At 43.2% G+C, this 19,834-nt stretch overlaps 1 protein-coding gene across 2 annotated transcripts in view; it reads left to right on the top strand.

Moving 5' to 3' along the window:
- The window catches only part of LOC146805739 (stomatin-like), a 475,458-nt gene that overhangs the window by 213,552 nt on the left and 242,072 nt on the right, over window positions 1–19,834 (top strand). For both annotated transcript variants that reach the window (XM_085623041.1, XM_085623040.1), the window contains one exon: window positions 15,195–15,277. In XM_085623041.1, coding sequence (XP_085479167.1) covers window positions 15,195–15,277 — 83 coding nt within the window. The remainder of the gene's footprint in view (window positions 1–15,194; window positions 15,278–19,834) is intronic.

The raw sequence follows: 19,834 nt of genomic DNA, 5'->3' as shown, positions 1-19,834 counted from the left end.
AATGCATTTTTTCACTATACTTATTCACGTAATTGACCACCGTCGTGAACAATCAGCATCCTTAAGTATTATGCAGTAGGGGAACTCTTGTAGATATCAGTTGGAAAAGGTCCCTCTCCAAAGGGTCAGCCCAAATGTTTTTCCGCCTCCTTTTTTTCTAACCTGCTTTTTGTTGGATCTAGGACTCTGAGCACCTCACCACTGCTAACAAGTGCTCAAGTGAGTGTGCTTCTCTCCTGAACATGGTAACAATGGTGTATACACATTGGGTCTTTAGATTGAAATATTTCATTTACTTGTAAGAACCTTGTAAAGTGGTATACAATATACCCAGGGCCTGCAACATAAATGTTACTAATGGGCCTGTGGCACTTATTGTGCAACCCACATAAGCAGCCTTTTAAACCTTTCTCATGTCTATCATTGCAGGGCCTGTGTGTGCAGTTTACTGCCAATTAGACTTGGCATCTAAAACTACATGCCAAGCCTTAAACTCCCCCTTTTTTACAGATAAGTCATCCCTAAGGTGTGCCCTAGATAGCTCATATGGCAGGGTGCTGTGTAAGTTAAAGGTAGGACATGTACTGGTATGTTTTGCATTACCTGGTAATGACAAACACCCAAATCCGTCTGTCACTACTGTGAGGCTTTCTCCTCTCATAGCTTTGCATTGGGAATTCCTTCATACACTTTTAAAATGTAATTCCTGATTAGAATGGAGTAGCTGCTTCATGTTTTATATCTTTGGAATGGTAATGATGAATCCTGTTTACTGGTAAAGTTGGGTTTAACATTACTGTTTTAGAAATGCCACATTAGAAAGTGGACATTTCTCTGCTGTGTGTGCCAGCAGCCTGTCTCCAATACAAATCTGGGGTGGGTGACAGCTACACTTTGTGCATTACCTCTAGACAGAGACAAACACAGGAAGGGTAGGTGTGACAGAGAACTCATATGCATTCATCCGCATTCTCGAAGCTCTTCCAGGGCAGGAACAGAGGGAGGAGCAGACAGATACACCTGAATAGGCAGCGTCCTGTTCCCCACACAAAGTACTGATTATTCCTTACTAATAGTCTGGAGCCAGGTCTGGGAAGAAAGGGCCTGTGTGCTACTAAGACAGTACATTACTGATCCTGTGAAGAACTCTGCCAGGAGTAAAGACTGCAATGCTACACGGACTGCCACTATGCTTCTCTGGAAGAACTGATTTTCTGCTTTGCTGTGCAGCCCTGCTGCCAGCTGATCTCTGCTCTGCTGAGGATAAGGACTGGACCCATCTCACTTGAACCCAGAGTGACTCCAAGGGATTGCTGGCTTGCCCCCTCTACTGAAGTCTCAGGGAAATCAAAGACTTCCTTCCTTTTTGCCGTTGACTCTTCCTCGATCCAAGGTACTTTTTCAATGGGACTTGTGTGAGTCCTGTAGCCGACCTGCCCTCCATCGCAGTCAGCCTGAACTTTGGAATTACCCCTGTCTAGCATGACCAGATGTCCCTAATTGGTGCTTTGTGACACTGAGCACTATAATCCGGTTCTACTTATTGGCGATTTGTAGTTTGGGCCTTGTTTCTTGTTTTACTCATAAAAATATAAACTATCTTTCTAACGCTACTTGAAATATTTTCTGTGGTGTTTTCATTGTGAGTGTGTGAGTGTGTGTGAGTGTGTGTGTGTGTGTGTGTTTACAAATAGCCTCTTTAGATAAGCCTGACTGCGCTTTGCCAAGCTACCAAAGGGTGAGCACAGACTATCTTTTAGTGTCTATGTAGCTTGCCCTGACTTGCGTGGTTGTTCCTTCTTGTACAGGGTGCACACTGTGACAACCAGAACTCCAGTTCTAACAATTTCCATGACTGCTGTGAATAAATAAAATCCAGAAATCTACTTCAAACCTACGAGCTGTAGATTTCTTGCTTTTTAAAAAGATGGCTGTGTCTTGGAACCGTAGTCCTAAATCATTGGTGTGTCGAGAAACTCCAAAGCATATGTCTTTAGTTGTCACCATTTTGTTAGGAGTACCTGTGTACAAATGATAGGTGGCTGTAGGTTACTGGTTCTGCAGCACTACTTGAGTTTCTACCTTGCTAAATTACACCCATTCAGCATGACAATTAGAAATGCACAAATATTATTTTACATATTTCTTTGTCTTTGCTTCTACACACCCTGAAAACCACACCCACAAGCACACAGTAAGACAATACTGTCTTCTATTTCTAATGCAACCTATAATTTCATATTAGGTACACGAGGAAAACAGACAATTATAAGGTTACATCTTAGCAACACCCAAGAATAGTAAAGAGTGTTGCTGGTCAATAACCCCCTGAAAAAACATTTTTTTAAATTTACTGAATCATCTTTATTCTCCTACAATGTTTGTAAATCTAACAGTAAAGTTTGAACAAAATACAGCATGATAATTAATTAATGCAGGCTCAAATTCTTCTTCTTTTTAAAAATTGTATTCATTTTTTTTAGATATGCAATACACAAACAAATCGTAGAGTTATTCAATACCGTGTTACCCCCCACCCTCTAATCTAGAACAGTGAGTTTTTACAGCAGCGGGGAGAACAAAATTATCTTAAAGTGATGATCCCAGTTTAACTTCCTCATAAGAAAGCACCAAGAAGAAAAGCAAGTAGTTGTGCAAACATCATACCAACTGTTAAAACGGAAAATACTAACAGTATAAAGTGCCAGTGCATACGTTTTTCAGACTATGAACATGATTGTACCGTTGCTAAAAAGACTATTACTAATAAAGTGCCTCGTGCTTCTTGTGCAAACATTGCAGACATAGTGTAGCATACAAGGGAAGACAAAGATAAAAAGTCATTAGAATAAAGTAAGGTGCAATAAGCAAAAAGTTAATAACGAGAAAAAGCCCTAGGAATTAGTCTGATTGAGCCACCGAGATAGAGGTTCCCATATGTCTAGTCCCTTCTTTTTGGCCCGGATGCCTTTTTTAGCATAGAAAGCCTTCTCCAGATTGCATGTAGCTACCAATCGGGCCAACCAATGGGAGAATAAGGGAGGATTTGGGTCTATCCAAACAGAAGTTATACAGATCCTAAGAATGGTCATAGCTACAAAAATTAATGCCCCACTGCTCTTCCTGTTAATCCTATCCTGTATACCCAGTAAGATAACAGTGGGGGTTAACAAGATGTCACGTGATAAGACTACCCTGAGGAAATCCTGTATTTTATTGAGTAATGGTTCGAGTTTTATACAGGTGGAGAACATATGGACAGAGTCCTCACTAAATTCTGCACATCTAGGGCAGAGAGTTCCTTTGCCTGTCCCCCATTTTGCGATTCTGCTAGGTGTGATATATAAAAAGAAGCTAGTTTTGTAAAACTGTGGCTTCAGTTTGGCGGATAGCAGGTGGTTCTGAGCTGCTCGCATGGCAAGATAGAAAGTATTATTGGAAGTATTCAATTTTTGTGCCATTTACTTGTAATCTTGACCATGTCATCAGGCATTCGGCTATTCATTGCAGTGTATATACACCCGATGTGGGGGCAAATTAGGATCATTTAACTTGTCAATAAGGGTACTAGCGGCAAAGCCTGCGGGCCCCCCAGCCTTGTGCACCAAAAAATCCCTTATGGCAAGGTATATAAAGGCCTCACTATAGCTCAGTTTGAATTGAATCCTGAGATCATTAAAGGACCGTATTCCTTCGACAGATATCAAATCTCCTAGTTTTAATATTCCCACTTTATGCCAGTTTGGACAGTATGATCTCCCCAAAATTGCAGACAGATTAACATTATTATTTATATCGGTATAGCAGTTCAGTCTCCCCAGACTTATAAGTTTGCGGAGGTTAGAGAAGACCCTGTAAGCACCCAGCAAGATCTTGAATCTGACCCACTTGTAGTATTCGTATTCTAACTGTCGCCATAGGCAGCCCCGAGCTTCAGCCCCAAGTAATAATTTGAAGGGAGACAGGGGCCCTGTTGTTGTAGAAGGTGGTTGATCATTCAGTAAAATAATGCAGTTCTGCAGGACCGTGGCCCAGTAATACAGCCTCAGGTGAATGAATGAATGAATACGCATTTGTATAGCGTATGGCTACCCATAGGCATCCCAGCGCTTACTTATGACACCTCACTCAGCAGGCACAGCTCAGGGAAAAAGGAAGGTCTTCAGCTGTTTCCTAAAACTAAAGTAATTAGATTGTGAGCGAATATGCTCAGGCAGACGATTCCATAACATGGCCACGTTGTATGAAAACCGACGACCTCCTGAACGAGCTCGCTTGAACATAGGCACTCTGAGCAAATGTTTATGCTTGGATCGCAGCATCCTGTTAGGGTCATAAAGTTGGACCAGCGACTGAATCAAAGGAGACCCTTTCCCAGCGATGGCCTTGTGAGCAATACACAAGGCCTTAAAACCTATTCTGGCCTGAACCGGGAGCCAGTGCAGGGCGGCAAGTGCTGGTTTAGCTGAACTATGTTTGGGAATGTTAATAAGTAGGCGGGCAGCACAGTTCTGGACAATTTGTAACCTATTGGTAGTGCCCAGGGCAACACCAAGGTACACTGCATTTGCATAGTCCAGTCGGGAGAGTATCAGCACCTGAACTAACACCCGTCGAGCGTCAAAAGGAAGAATGGGGAGAACCTTCCTTATCATCCTAATCTGTCCATAGCAGCTAGCTGCCACCTTACACGCCTGTTCTTTTAAATCAAGCTTGCAGTCGAGCCAAATTCCTAAGCTCTTAATCTTTATTTTTGGTACAGGTGGCATACCCAGACAGCTGGGCCATGAAGCATCAATACTGGTGGGAACATTATGCCCAAGAAGCATAAGTTCAGTTTTTGCTCCATTTAGCTTCAGAAATGACTTGTCCATCCAATCCGAAATCTTTCCCAAACAAGATATAAGACCCGGTTCTGTTTTGCTCTTCTGGCTCAGAGACAGCACTGATTGTGTGTCATCCGCATAGGTGACAATCTGGATCCCCCAAGGATACACCAATTCAGCTAAAGAGCTCATGTAAATATTGAACATGGTGGGGCTAAGAGATGATCCCTGGGGAACTCCACACTGCAAAGTAATATGCTCTGATGCAACTTCACCCTCAAAGACACAAAAATACCGATTCTCCAGGAAGGACTGAAGCCAGACAAGCGCCGATCCCACTACACCTACCTCCCTAAGTCTCTGAATCATAAGTTGGTGATTGACGGTGTCGAACGCTGCGTAAGATCCAACAATATTAGAGCTGCGCAGCCTCCGTCATCCAAGATCTTCCTAGTCTCTTCATTCACAACAATGAGGGCGGTGTCAGTACCATGTTGGCATCTAAACCCTGACTGGGAGGGATGCAGGCACTTATTGGTTTCAAGAAATGAAGACAAGGCCGAGTTGACATGTTTTTCAGCAAGTTTGCTAATTCCAGGTATCAAGGAAATGGTCCGATAATTCGCCCAATCCTCAGGGTCAAGATTAGTCTTTTTTAATAATGCCTTGACCCTGGCCTGTTTCCAGAGAGGAGGCACCACTCCACTACACAGGGAGGAATTTATCACATCCCGTATGACTGGAGAGACTATGTCCGGGATTAGATTTAGAATGGACGGAGGGGCAGGATCAGTAGGAGAGCCTGATTTCAACTGTCTAAGAAGTTCCTGCGTGGAGGATAAGGAGAGAAGAGGAAACTCTCCCAACAGAGTTTGCTTTTGACAATAACACTATCCTCCGGAAGATTGAGATTTGAGAATGTATTTTAAATCATTTGTACTTTGGAGGAAAAGTATTCTGCAATTTCATCACACCTCTGCTGGGCGTTATCAGGGGCAGGAATAGGACTCGGGGGAGTAAGAAGGGACTTTGTAATTTTAAAAATTTCACGGGGAGAATTGGCAGCCAGAACGATCTTATCCCGATAAAAGCTCAATTGAGCAGCCTTTATTTAATTTTTGTACATTTTAATTGCCTCTCTGTATTTAACTTTTTTACTCACAGAGTAATCCCTTCTCCAATTTCTTTCCAATTTTTTACACAATTGTTTCAGTTGCCTCAAAGTCTGGGAATACCAGGGCTTTTTATTAATTCCCACACGATGAAGGGATTATTTCCTAGGAAGCACTGAATCAAGGGAGCATTCAAGCCAGCTATTATAGTTGTTATTAGCAATAATGGAATTGACCTGAGGTAAGGGAGCTGATTTGTTTAACTCAGTAGTCCTCTTTTCTATGGGTAGTTTAGACCAAATACGACTGCATTTCCTAATTTTTATAAGTGGCAGCAGAGGATCAGACAGTGTCAGTGTCATTGAAAGTAAAAAAGGATCGGACCAAGGAATCGGAGTAAGGTCCGTTACCCTAAGATTTTGCAAATTCGAAAAAACAGGGTCAAGCAGGTGCCCACGATCGTGGGTAGGGCCGGTCACTTCTTGTTTGAGTTGAAAGGTGTCCAGGCCGTCGATGAACTCCAGAATGGCATTAGAGGACAGTTCATCGAGATGTTGATTAAAATCACCCATGATAGAAAAATTAGAAAGGGGGCTCGCCAGATTAGCGACGATATCTGGAAGCTCATTACAAAAGTTGGATGATACCCAAGTAGGGCGGTAAATTAAGATTCCGGAGAAAGTGTTGGTGGGGGAAAAACTGATTGAGAAAGCTAAGCTTTCACAATAAGGTAAAGGGTTAATAGTGGACCTATAACTGAAATTGTTTTTATAAATGATAGCAATGCCGCCTCGGCCGCCTCACAATAACATGATTAGGGGGTAAAGCTCAAACAATATCAAAGTTAGACTCCTTGTTGAGCCATGTTTCAGTAAGAAATAAAAACGTCCGGGCTGTTCTCCTCAATAAGTAAGTGTATCTCAATCGCATGTTTGGGTAAAGAGCGACAATTCACAAGCAGTATTTTAATATCATTATCCATCTTTCCCAGGGTTGCCCTTGTTCGCCATTGCTATTTGCGATGTATTTAGACACCTTCATCAAGAAAATAGAAAACAATCAAGAAATTCTGGCTGTGAGTAGATACGGTCTGAACACTAAAATCTTGGCCTCGCTCCCGAGGAAGGGATAAAAACTTAAAAGACCTCCTCGGCTGAGTGTAAGTCCAAATAAATTGAGAAACAAAAGTTGTTCAAATTTCTGAAGCATTATCTTACTAAATTCCAGGGGGATGGCCCTAAAGAAATAAAGCAACTTGGGGAAAAAAATCATCTTAAGGACGTTACACCGCCCCACTATGGTCAGGTGCAAATTATTGATCCGGTTAAGTGCTTTCTTGGTTTCAGCTGCCAGTGGGTTCAAATTCTCGCTAACGTTTAGTTCAATATCAGCCACGATGTTTACCCCTAAGTATTTAGCCTTTTGAACAACCGTACTATCTGACCATGAAATTTCTTTATTTAAGATGCTCTGCGTCTTTTCTTTCTTAAGTGCATATCCGGAGATCTTACCAAGCTCTTGAGCCTCCTGTTCTATAACTAAGATGGCTGTCTCAGGGTCCGCAGTAACCAATGCAAGATCGTAGGCGTAGGCCATGATTTTAGTGCTCAGACCATATCTACTCACAGCCAGAATTTCTTGATTGTTTTCTATTTTCTTGATGAAGGGGTCTATATACATCGCAAATAGCAATGGCGAACAAGGGCAACCCTGCCGAGTACCCCGTGATATCTCAATCGGTTTAGTTAATTTCCCATCTATTGAGATTCTGGCTGTGAAATTTAGATACAGGGCCTGCACAGCTTGAATCGCCTTAGAGCCAAATTGCATCCTGGTCATGACGGCCCAGAGAAATTGCCAGGAGACCCGATTGAATGCTTTTTCAGCATCTAGTAAGATTAGAGCGATCGGGTCTCCTGACACTTGAGCGACATCAAACAAGGTGATGGCCCGCCGAATGTGTTCGGTAGTCCCCTTTTTAGGAATCAACCCATGTTGCCACTTGGACACAAGCTGTTCAATTCTGGAATATATTCTAGATGCAAGGATTTTTGAGTAGACTTTAGAATCACAGTTAATAGGTGTGATCGGCTGATATGGCTCATAACTAGCGGTGACTTATCTTTCTTTGGAAAGATTACGATTTTAGCAGATGACAATGAATCTGGTGGAGGGGCCCCATTGAAGATGGAAACTACCAGTGTGGTAAACAGATCTTTTATTTGTAGGGAAAAGATTTTGTAGAATTCCACAGGGATACAATACAAACCAGCGGCTTTACCATCTGGCAGGTTTGCTAGGGCTAGGGCAATTTCTTCCCATGAAGGTGGATCTTCTAATTGATCATGATCTTCCCCGCTAAGTTGAGTAAGCGAGACTGTGTTCAAGTAGTTGAATATCTCTGCCTCTCTGAATTCTTGTGAGCTAATATTCTCCTCTCTATATAAGCTCTTATAGAACTCTCCACATGCCCCTTGAATTTTAATAGGGTCGTTAGTAGTCTCCCCGTAGAGACTTGTATCGAGAGTATTTAATTGGAGGAGACCTGCTGTCTGGTTCGAATGGTCAGTTGATGACCAATAAGTTCACTACACTCGTAGGTTTTTTCCCGAGCAGAAGCCCATTTTGCAGCGACCTTCTCTGCAAGTATCAACCCAATTTCGGCTTTAATGGCTACCACTTCAAGCTGTGCTGCTTCAATTTCCACCATCAACTGAACAGCCTTAGTTAATTTTTCTTCCCCCTTAGCGATTTTGTCCTGTAGCTTCAAGATCTGCGCTTTTTCTTGTTTATTTTTTGGTATGGAGTACCGTAGGGTCTCACCGCGGATACATGCTTTCAGTGCGTCACACACCACCTTGACAGGTGCAGACCCTATGTTTGTCTCGAGGAACTGCTGGATCCAGTCTTTCATACACATCTGGTATCCGGTATCATACTAGAGCGCTATTATGAAACTCCAGGACAAGATTTCTCCACTGGATCCCAGCCCCTTTATGTTTAAAATAAGTGGATTGTGGTCCGACATGAATCGCAGGGCTGTATCAATGGTACAGTCCTGAATCAGAGATGAAGAAACTAGAAAATAATCCAACCTTGCGAGAGAGAGGTGCGGGGCTGAATAATACGTATACCCAGGTTAATTGGGTTTTAAATTGGCCCACACATCGCTATGCCCATGAGTGTTCATTAAGTTTGTTAAGGCCTCCTACTAGTATATTTCCACTGACTGCTAGCTCTCCAATTGCTAGGTAAACTAGTATTAAAATCCCCACAGATGATAATTGGGAGAGGCCAGTGGGCTAATTCTCCTGAGATCCAATCTATTACCCCAGGATCATCCGCATTGCTTCCATAAATGGAGCATAGAGTAAAAGAAAAGTCAGGTGATAAACTGCATTCTGCTATGACCCATCTTCCAAGGGAGTCAGATTTTACCCGTTTAGCTTTAAGAGGATAATTCTTTTGAACCAAAATCCCTACACCTTTCACCCGTGCTCCTTGAGATGTCCCCCCAGGTACTCTGTACCCCAATGAATTCAGAAGATGTCTCTGCGAGCCCTCGATGTGGGTTTCCTGGAGGCTAACTATGTCAGCCCCCGGCAAACGTAGCCCGTGTGCCACCTTCTGCCTCTCCTGAGCATCATTCAGACCGCAGATGTTCACTAATACTATTCTCAGGTTAGTTATCTTATTCATATTGGTGTATGACTATGTTTCCCAAGATTAGACAACATCCAGTTTCCATATGCAATACAGTTAAAAGAAGTCTGAAATCTGCCGAAAGCAACCCCACCCTTCTGGGCATAACATACATCATTATCTTGTTTACAATGCATAGAAAGTACTTTTTCCTTTCTCCAACACATATATATAAATATTTTTTCCTTCTTTTTTGTCCCTGTTGCATTTTTCGTCACTCGGTTAACTTTCAGAGTAACTAAAGCAATCATAATGGTTAACACCAATTGTTCTCCCACCACTGTTCTACTTGAAAAGCATCCCTCCCCCACCCACACACCCTACAAAAAATAGAGCAATCAGGAGTTCCCTGAATGATGGTCATCATATGTAAGTTCCCGCCACCCATCCAAGCCGTGTTTGTTTGTTAATAATTTTTAAAGTATAGCCGGCAGTTATGAGAGAGAAATTCCCATTAGAAAGCCTGGTGAGCCCCCCCCCTCCCCCCCAGCTTACCCACCCCAATAGCAGAAGGTAAGAAAAAAGCAGAGCAAGAAAAGAGAAAAGAGGAGCGGACCACCATATATTGAAAATGTTAACCTTTATCGACTAGGGTGCTGACTAACTATTCCCCTTTCTGGAATGGACGTCCACAAGAAACTCCTCTGCCTTAATCTCTGATAGAAAGATGCGGGAAGACCCATTCAAGATAACCTTTAGTCTAGCTGGGTTCATTAAGAAAACCTGGGCACCCTGCTGTTGGAAAGGGGCAATTAGCTGACGTAGGCACCACCTCGGCTCCACTGTGGCATGACAAAGATCAGGTTTAGCGAAGAACAACACCCCATTAGAGCCCTTCTGGGAGTTGGGACGGGTCTGATCATAGACCAACTGCCTAGGCAAAATATTCCCAAAAAATACCAGAAAGGCCCTGGGCTTATCTCTGCTGTAGCTGCTGCCATCATGTTGCTTCCTTAAATTAAAAGGGAAACGGTGTGCCCGCTGGATCTCGTGATCCCAGCTGCAGTTAGAATGTTTAGGGAAGGTGTCTCGCAGGAGTTTATCAATGAAGCGCCGTGGATTGTCCCCCCTCCGCCCCTTCAGGAATCCCTATTAGGCGGAGGTTATTCCGGCGTTGTCTGTTCTCCTGCTCCTCCATCTTTGTCATTAGATCTGTTAGACAAGCAGCTTGGGAAAACCCTTGTTCTTTTAAGGCAGTTACTTCCGTTTCTAAACTTTCTGTACGACTTTCCACCATGGTAACCCTATCCCCGATGTTGGTACAAATTTTGCTTAACTTTCTCATGCCCCCTTGCAGTTTTTTAGCGGCCCCTTTGGCCAGGCGGCTGTCAGTGCGGACCTCTTCCTGAAACTGCTTTATAGAAGCCAAAATGGAAGTTAAAGATGGCTCTTCCGTAGTTTGGGGTGCTGTACCCAAGTTCCCCCTGTGTAAGGGTTTCAAAGCCTCCTCTCCATGAGAAAAAGAAAGCTGAGAATCTGAATAATCCCACTTCAGCTGGCTATGTCTTTTTATCTTATTGTGTGCCCTCTTCTGGCGCTGAACAGTCTCAGTGTCTCTAGAGGGATTGCTATCATTGTTATCAGAGACATCGTTGTCACTTGCGCTAGTCAAGCATACCTCTGTTGTGGATTCAGAGCCAGGGAGGAGGTGTGGCGCCACGGCCAGGGCGACTGACTCCGGAATCTGGGGATCACGGTTCGATCCCTGGCGCCGGCCTCAGATTAGCCCAGCACCATGTGACTCTGGGCAATAGCTTGCTTAATCTTCCTGACGGCCCCCAGCGCCTAGAGACCCTTACGGGTGATTGTTCGCGCTTTACAAATGTGGATTATTATCAAATACGGAAAAAAAATGTTTGCCAGTTATTTCGGGAGTCTGGGGAGCTGACATTCCGGGTTGTTTTCCATGTTTTGGAAATGATTCGCTGTTTCAGTGGTCTGAAGATTGGATTCCGTCTCTTTACGCTTGGAGACTGGGGTGTGGGGGTCAGAAACGGGGGCAAGCAAGGTTGTGAGGTTCATATCGGTAATAAAGGGGGCCGAGGGGGGCCTGATGGTTTGATAGTATCCAAAGCGCCGATAGAGCACTCTGCACCCGGAGTAGGATTTATTTTTATATGTTCGCCCAGTTGCATTGAATTAATGTTCCCTTTTTCCTTCATCAGAGAGTCTTCATGCTCACCCCCTGGAGGCAGTGCGATTTAGGTGGTAGGAGCCGGTACTTTGTTGATAGTAAGATGTTTAACAATATAGGGCTGAGAGCCCTCCTTAGGCACTCCTCCTCCCCCGAGTCGCCCCGCTGTCTTTTTAGCGCCGCCGTCTCTCGTTTACCTTTCAATGTGGAGTCCGGTGCCTCTGCATCTCCCTGGCCGGCGCTATCAGCTGTGGTCTTGGATTTGGAGCCTCTTGCTCCCCGATTCGATATGCTCTGCCTTTGCCTTTGCTCCCGCTGAGCCCTGAATGCTGTCTCGTTGTGGACCTGGAACATGATAATCGGCCTGCAGGCAAATGCGTCCCGAGACTTTCTCCCCAGGAAATTCAAACACCCGCGTCTGGCAGTCGCAGCTCCTGAAATGATTTGGCAGAAGAGCCGGGTTTCACGATGCGTTCCCGGTGCCTCCAGACACTGCATCCCACGTCCAGGTAACGGAGCCGACTGCCGATGTGCTCCAACACCGCAAGGGCGGCTGAGCATCAAGAAATCACACTGACGCCATCTTGCTCAAGCTCAGAGCGCCCAGGCTCAAATTCTTCAGAGCTATTTTCTTCAACCTTTTTGATTTTTTTTTAGGACTACTGTTCGAGCCCTTGTTTTTTCACTGTTTATTTATACTCATCTAGTTGTGGATTTTTGCGTTTTTATTTGTGAAAGTTAAAAGTTTCAGTTTGGAATAACAACAGAACATTGGGGCATATTTACAATTTTTGTGGCGGAGCGTGGCGTTAATATCCTTGGCTTAACGCCACTCTTTGCTTCTTATCAAACACAGGGCTGAACCATATATACAACAGTATGGTGCAGCCCTCGTTTTTCCCTGTGCTGCTGCTAAATTTAGCAGCCTAGCACCAACGCAGGCACCCTTGCACCATGTCTCCGTTTGGGGGAAGATTGTTGATGTGCAGGAAAGTGTCCCTTCCTGCACATAAACAATCTTTAAATGGCGTTTTGTCACTTCTATGTGTGCTGCCTGATGCAGCACACATAGAAGTTACAAAATGTCTTTTTTGTGTAACGATTGTTTATGTGCAGGAAGGGTCACCTTCTCCTGCACAGAAACAAACAATGGCATTTTGCTGTTTCTATGTGTGCTGCACAACACAGCACACATGGAAACAGCAAAAACGAGGAGAAATAAAGCATTTCCCTGCTCTTAATTTTGGCGCTGCCTCCTATTTACTCAGCCTTTGAAAATAGGGGGGTAGCGTCCAACTCAATGGATGTGTCGGTGGAACGCCCACCGCAACACCGATTGCCCTCCCCTTTCATGCTAAGTACATCTTGAAAGGCTGCCTTATTTACAAGGCAGTGTTAAGCCACGTTAAGTGGCTTAACACTGCCTTGTAAATAAGTCGAAGCACATATCACCATAGGACGTCACTAGAAGTCAAGTTCCTGTGGCGATAGGGGCTTGTAAATCTGCCCCATAGCTTCCTAACCACCGACATGTATCTAGTCATACAATGTGCGTTTTTCTCAGTTGATTTTTTATACTTTGCACAGATAATGTTATATAGGCACTGCCCACTGAGTAGATAGATGTTAAGAGAGGATTGAAGAAAAGGCCCTCCACTTCATTATATTAACTGGTATGTAAGGTTTGCTACAGTGTCCATTGTTAACTCAATTTGTTTTGTCCTTTCTCGTGATGTCACCTGCGTCAGAGAACGCAGATTAATTCTATGTGTCTTAGTCAGGGTCACATACATTGACATACGTTTCTACAAGATCATCATCATTCTAATTCTGTTTTTAGAAAACTGAAAAATCCTGCCTTTTTTTAATCAGCGAATGACGGCAAGCTTGCAATTATTATATATATATATTTTTTAAACAAGTGATGGAAAAGCATTTTCAGTTTACAAATACGGGGGTAGAGAATAATATATTCAATGCTGACAACATCTGAGGTCTTTGAACAGTTTAATTAATTTATATTGTTTCCTGACATATTTTTAGGTCTAAGTTGACAGCTGTATTAGAAATAATGGGGTAACCCTGTGTCCCTCAGAACATGGGTGTATGATAATGTAGCCTACCGTTGATTCTGTTGGGTGGCTAAATTGCTTTGTGAAAAACCAATTTGATCGCATCATTCAAGGAAATATTTAGTTACTCAATCTGAGTATCTGTAACTATATAGTTCGATACCTATCCAATCAATTGGTAAGTCCTTTACCATTTGTGACAACATATGGTTTATTTATTTTTAACCATTAGGACACACATGATTTTTCTTTACTTATCCAAAATTTTATAGGCTGCCCACATCTGCATCTACAGTCCTGTAGAAGACCCGCTGTGACGCATGTCGACCTGCGCATACCTTTGAGTCGAAACGTCAACGCTATTTATGTTCATGTCCTAGCAATTTTCTTGACCCAATTGTTTTTAAAACCACTCAGGGTCATAGGAATCCATGTGATAAAATTATATATAAGACAGAACCATCTTATCAAATAGGATCTTTTTATTTATGTCACTTGTATTTGTCATGTATATAGCTCACTTATGACTTCACTTTGTCACTTTATTGCACTTAAATTCACAAGAGTCACCTTCTCCATTACGCCGATGTGAAATTGTTCAGGTGACAGCCATATATAACTTCTGGAATAAGAAAAAAGTAAAACACTGCTACTCAACTAATGTTATAGTGTTTTGTGATGTGTTCCATTATATATCTTTGTGCTTGTTGAATTTTACATTGATCTGTTGTATTGTATTAATTACCCAAAGCAAAATAACTTGACAGCTCTGCTGCCTGCAAGATATACTTTTACCAATTGCTGAAAATATTCATAGAGTGGGCTTTGGCTACACCCAGAGGAATTTTAGTCTCCTTGGTTTATCAGTCCGCCTTTTAGGAAGTGCCTCCACTGGAATGCATGAGGGACTATTTTACATACACTCAATCATAATACTCTTTCTCACTTTCAGGTATATATTTCCTATGCGAAGTCAATACAGAAACAATAATTTTCGCTATAATTTCCCTAGCACTGGCAAAGCCAATAGGGCAGGGTGGAAAGTGGTAAACAGCATTTATGCATGCAGCTCACGCTAACAGCATTTCTGAATGTCTGTGTTTACATTTCTTGGCACTAAAAATGAGGCCTCCTGGTGTTGCCACCGTTTGTTATTCAGTACAGTGTTTGAGTAACATCTTTGCTCTCAGTATTTCCATAGGAGCATCACACCACAAAACACCCTTATTGGACAACCAGTTTATTGACTACAACCAGAGCCACCAAACTGCTTTTTATATTATTTCATGTGCACTATGATTCTGTCTTTCTCGTTCTCAAAATCCATTGGTTCTCTGTTTTTCATTAGGACTATTTTGGATTCTTCCTTGTACCGATCATTTTTGTCGAATTGATCTAAGAACCATTTCATTTTCTGTACCACCTCAAGAGGTAAGTTGATGACAGGATTTCATCCTATGCTAAATATTTAGTTTTTGTGTAGGAACGTAATGGGTCTTCGTTTGTTGCCCTTAATAAATCACTTTTTTGATAAAAACACAAGAAGCTTGTTCAAAACTGTTAGAATTTTGTGCTACATTTCCAGCAGCAACAATGGCCTCATACAAGGGATACATATTTAGGAATTGTGTAGCTACTTTCCAGGTTTTGTAATCTCATCTTGTAGTACTTCTAAAATAGAGGGCTACAAATATGGATAAATGCAACTTTTATCGAAGTGGGGTATCTTCACTGTGATTTCATTTTAAAAATGGCTACAGTTGAAAGTAACCTATGCCAATTCTAGAACGGACAACTTGGGTTTTCCATTATTCCCACTTTTGCCAACAATATTTTTACTGGGGCATTGTACACCAGTTGTATTGGACGTATCATTGTCAATGCTCCTTATTCCTTAAGCATCACCCTGCAATTGCATCAAGTTTTATGGGTGGTTAGGTGGTCATTGCATATCTCCTGAACTTTCCACCTCTGTCACTTCCACCTTTCCACTAGATGTCACCTGCTATCCAGCATACACAGGAAATGCAGCAAATTGCATCATGGTTGTGAAGAGATGTGCCCTGGTTGACCATAAGTGGTCTCATGAATGATCAGGTATGGCATGTATCTTATTTGCTGCAGCTACAAAGGGGGTCTCCAACTAATATTCTGGCATGAATTGGAAAACTAGCTGCACGATGCACCAATATACGAAGCAAATTAGGGCTCACTAACAAACCCTTATCACCCGGCCAGTCTCCAATGGTCCACATCAAGGTAGTGTCTACAGGAGTAATAATGAGGATGAAAAGATAAATATTCAGGGGTCTTTTTTAAAACAATATTGTTGTAATTTCATTCTTCCCACTTGGTACCTTCCTCTCTCCCTCCTCTCCATTGTCAAATAGAATGTTCCCTCTGTGGCGTTCTGAAGGCTACCTTAGAATGTTCGGCTTGTGAGGCACCTCTAGGCTGACAGGAGTGGAGCAGTGGAGACGGTGACTAAAGCTTACTTGAACCCACCTGGAGTCTGTACTTCTCCTTCCTGATACCATCTTTGTAACACTGGCGACAAGGATGGAAGTAGCAATCACCTGACCACTCTCCTGTTTGCCAGGCAAAGCCCGCCACTTGCAAGAAATGCAACAGAAGGGGACATTTATCGAGAGCCTGTAGAGACACCTTTCACAAAGAGAAACACAGTGGAAGTAGGGAACTAGAGGAGGTCACACAGCCGGTCAAGAAAATAATTTTGCAAGTGGGTGACCTAAGTACTATCAATGCTGTCAATTACCTGGTTTGCGACATCAGCCTAGATGGCAACCCCATCAAAGTGTATGCGGACTCATGCTCCCCCTACACCTTCATCAACTCAGCAGATTACAACAAGATGAGAAATGCTAAAGTGGAAGGTCTCCAAACCCCGGACATTACCCCCAGTGGGTACAACCGTGACCCCATTCCTCTTAAAGGAATGTTTAAATCACTCATCACCTTTAAAAATCGCACAACTGTAGGCAAAGTCTATTTGGTCAAGGAAGGGTCCAACCTTTTGGGGTGGCAACACCAAAAGGAATTAGGGATCAAACTAGACCCCCAACAACCCAGAGCAAGTCTTATCGATTAGTCAACACAATTCTGGGGACTGGATCTGCGAAGAATTCCCGGAAATATTCAGCGAAAGACTTGGCCTACTCAAGGAGTTTCAACACAAAATTAAACTTAGAAAGGACTCCAAGCCAGTAGTGCATGAGACTAGACCCATTCCCCACCTCATGAAGGAGCCATTAAAGATAGAACTATCCAGATTACAAAGTCAAAGTATTATTCAACCTATTGAGAGTTCGGATTGGTTGGCGCCCATTGTGATCGCCAAGAAGGACCAGGGCAAAGGGATAAGACTGTGTGTGGACCTGTGTGACCTCAACCGCAACATCTGGATCGACAGACACCCTCTCCCTAGGATCCATGAAATGTTGAGCACCATGTGCGAAGCTGAGTGCTTCTTGGTTCTGGACCTATCCAGTGCGTACCACGAGATGGAACTGCATCCGGAGTCAAGGTGGTTGACGGCCTTCACCACTCCGATGGGATGCTTCATGTTTTACAGAATGCCATTCAGCCTGGCGTCCGCAGCTGCAGTTTTCCAAAAGATCATGCAAAGTATCCTGGAGGGAATCCCCAAAACCCTCTGCTTCCAGGATGATGTTTTAATCTACATGGCCACGGAAGAAGAACATGACTCACACCTTAGAAAAGTCATGTGCAAACTGAGAGATGTGGGACACACTCTTCAGAGAGAGAAATGCAATATAGGGGTGAGCACCATAGAATACTTGGGTCATACCATTTCTAAGGACGGATTCAAGCCAAAAATATGCCTGCTCAAGGCTGTTCAAGAGGCAGTCGCTCCAAAAACCAAAGAGGATTTGAAGTCCTTCTTAGGACTTGAAGAGTTCATGTCAAAATATGTTCATACATTTTCTGAACTTACACACTGCCTAAGAAAACTTCTGAAGAACCATAATAAATTCAACTGGATAGAGGACCATCAAAAGGCCTTTGAAAACATCAAAAGAGCCATTCTCTCATCCCAATATTTATGTAACTTTGAGCATTGCAGAAAAACAATTCTCACCACTGATGCCAGCAGCAAGGGATTGAGGGTCACCCTCTCAAGTCATTGAGGGTGAAGAGCGCATTGTGGCTTTTGCATCTCGCGTCCCAAACAAATCGGAAGCTAACTACTCTGTTTTTGGGCAGTAAAACATTTTAAATTCTATCTGTGGGGCATCCAATTTGATATCAGAACAGACCATAAACCTCTCATCCACATGTTTTTAACAAAAGGTTCGTACAATAGCACGCCTAAAATTGCCAGATGGTTGTTGGGTCTGGAGAGTTTTTGCTACAAACTAGAATTTGTCCCAGGGAACCAAAATAAGAAAGCGGATTTCCTCTCCAGATCTCCTTTGGAAGAAGTGGAAGAATTCTAAACATATGAGTACTCAATCTTAGCCATCAACCTCCCGGCACTCACCGATGAAGAATGGAACACTGCTATCGCAGAGGATGTTGTACTGGCCAAAGTCAGAGCATATGCACTTCAGGGTTGGCCTAACAGCAAGAACGAGTTAGAAGATGAGGCGAAAGTGTTTTGGGAAGTGCGACACAAAATAAATACCAGCAATAACCTGATACTCAGGAATGACAAAATCATTCCCCCTGCGAGGTTAAGATACGAAGTTATCAATCTCGCCCACGGAGGCCACTTAGGCAGGAGCCTCACCAAGTCAAAGGTGAGGGAGCGCTTCTGGTTCCCAGGTATGGACAGCATGGTTTCGGCCAAAGTGAAAGACTGCACTATATGTGCCAACAGCGACAAAACCAAGATTGTTCATAGGGTTCCCATATCAGCTGTACAAGTCCCCGACAAACCTTGGGAGAAAGTAGCCCTAGACATCATTGGTCCCATCAACAAGGCAGGTGTGACCAAACGCTATGCACTGGTCATGGTAGATTATAATTCTCACTGAGTGGTTTTTAAAATGGTTCACCAAATCACCACTGAGCACATAATAAAGTTTCTTAAAGACTCTTTTGACAGTGAAGGGATCCCGGCCACTATTGTAACAGATAACGGAGTGCAATTTACGTCTTCTGCCATGGTGGAGTTTCTAGCTCACCTTAATGTTTGCCAATTTAAAACTGCCTTGTTCTGCCCCAGGGCCAATGGGCTGGTGGAGAGAATCAACTGTATGGGTAAGGAATGCATGCAGTTAGCCTGTGCCAACCACTTGGACATAGAAAATTCTGTGCAGGAAAGGTTGTGGGCTTACCATACCACTCCCAGCTCTGCAACGGGAGTCTCACCCTTCACTGCCCTTAAAGGAAGAAAACCATGTACAAAAATGTTTCCGGGTTGGTTGGGGGGAGGGGTTAGAGTTTCACAAGACCCGGACCGAGACAAAATTGCACTCCACCAAGCCAAGTATGAAAACCAATACAATGTCAAACATGGCACCAAATGTCAGCTATGGAATGTTGGGGACTGGGTGTATGTAAAGAGGCCTACCGGCCGAGAAGGACCTATGTCCAAATTCTCCCAACCATTGCGCATTGCTGCAACTAAACCAAATGTTGCCACAATGGATAATGGATTATGTTGGAGCATGGTCAGACTGGTTCGACATGACCCTCGTCAATTGTCCTCCAGTGAGAGTTCCGCAAGGGGGAACGAGTCAAGCCCCCGTAGCAGTGAGATCACTACTCATCGAGAATCCAAAATGCCAGTCTGGCATAAAGACTATGTCATGAACACCTGAACATTATCAGTTGGATATGTCTACTATATCTTTGGCTAGCCTCCGTTCTTCTCCTTCTCCCTCTATCCCGTCCCTGCTTCCTTTCCATGCTCCTCCTTTGCTTCCCCTTTCTTTTATTTCCCTAAAGGGGGAAGATGTGTTGTAATTTCATTCTTCCCACTTGGTACCTTCCTCTCCCCCT

Source organism: Triturus cristatus, chromosome 8, assembly GCF_964204655.1.
Source record: "Triturus cristatus chromosome 8, aTriCri1.1, whole genome shotgun sequence".
NCBI classification, from domain to species: domain Eukaryota; kingdom Metazoa; phylum Chordata; class Amphibia; order Caudata; family Salamandridae; genus Triturus; species Triturus cristatus.
Note: the sequence above shows the minus strand (reverse complement) of the source record. Positions and strands in the feature narration are given on the sequence as shown.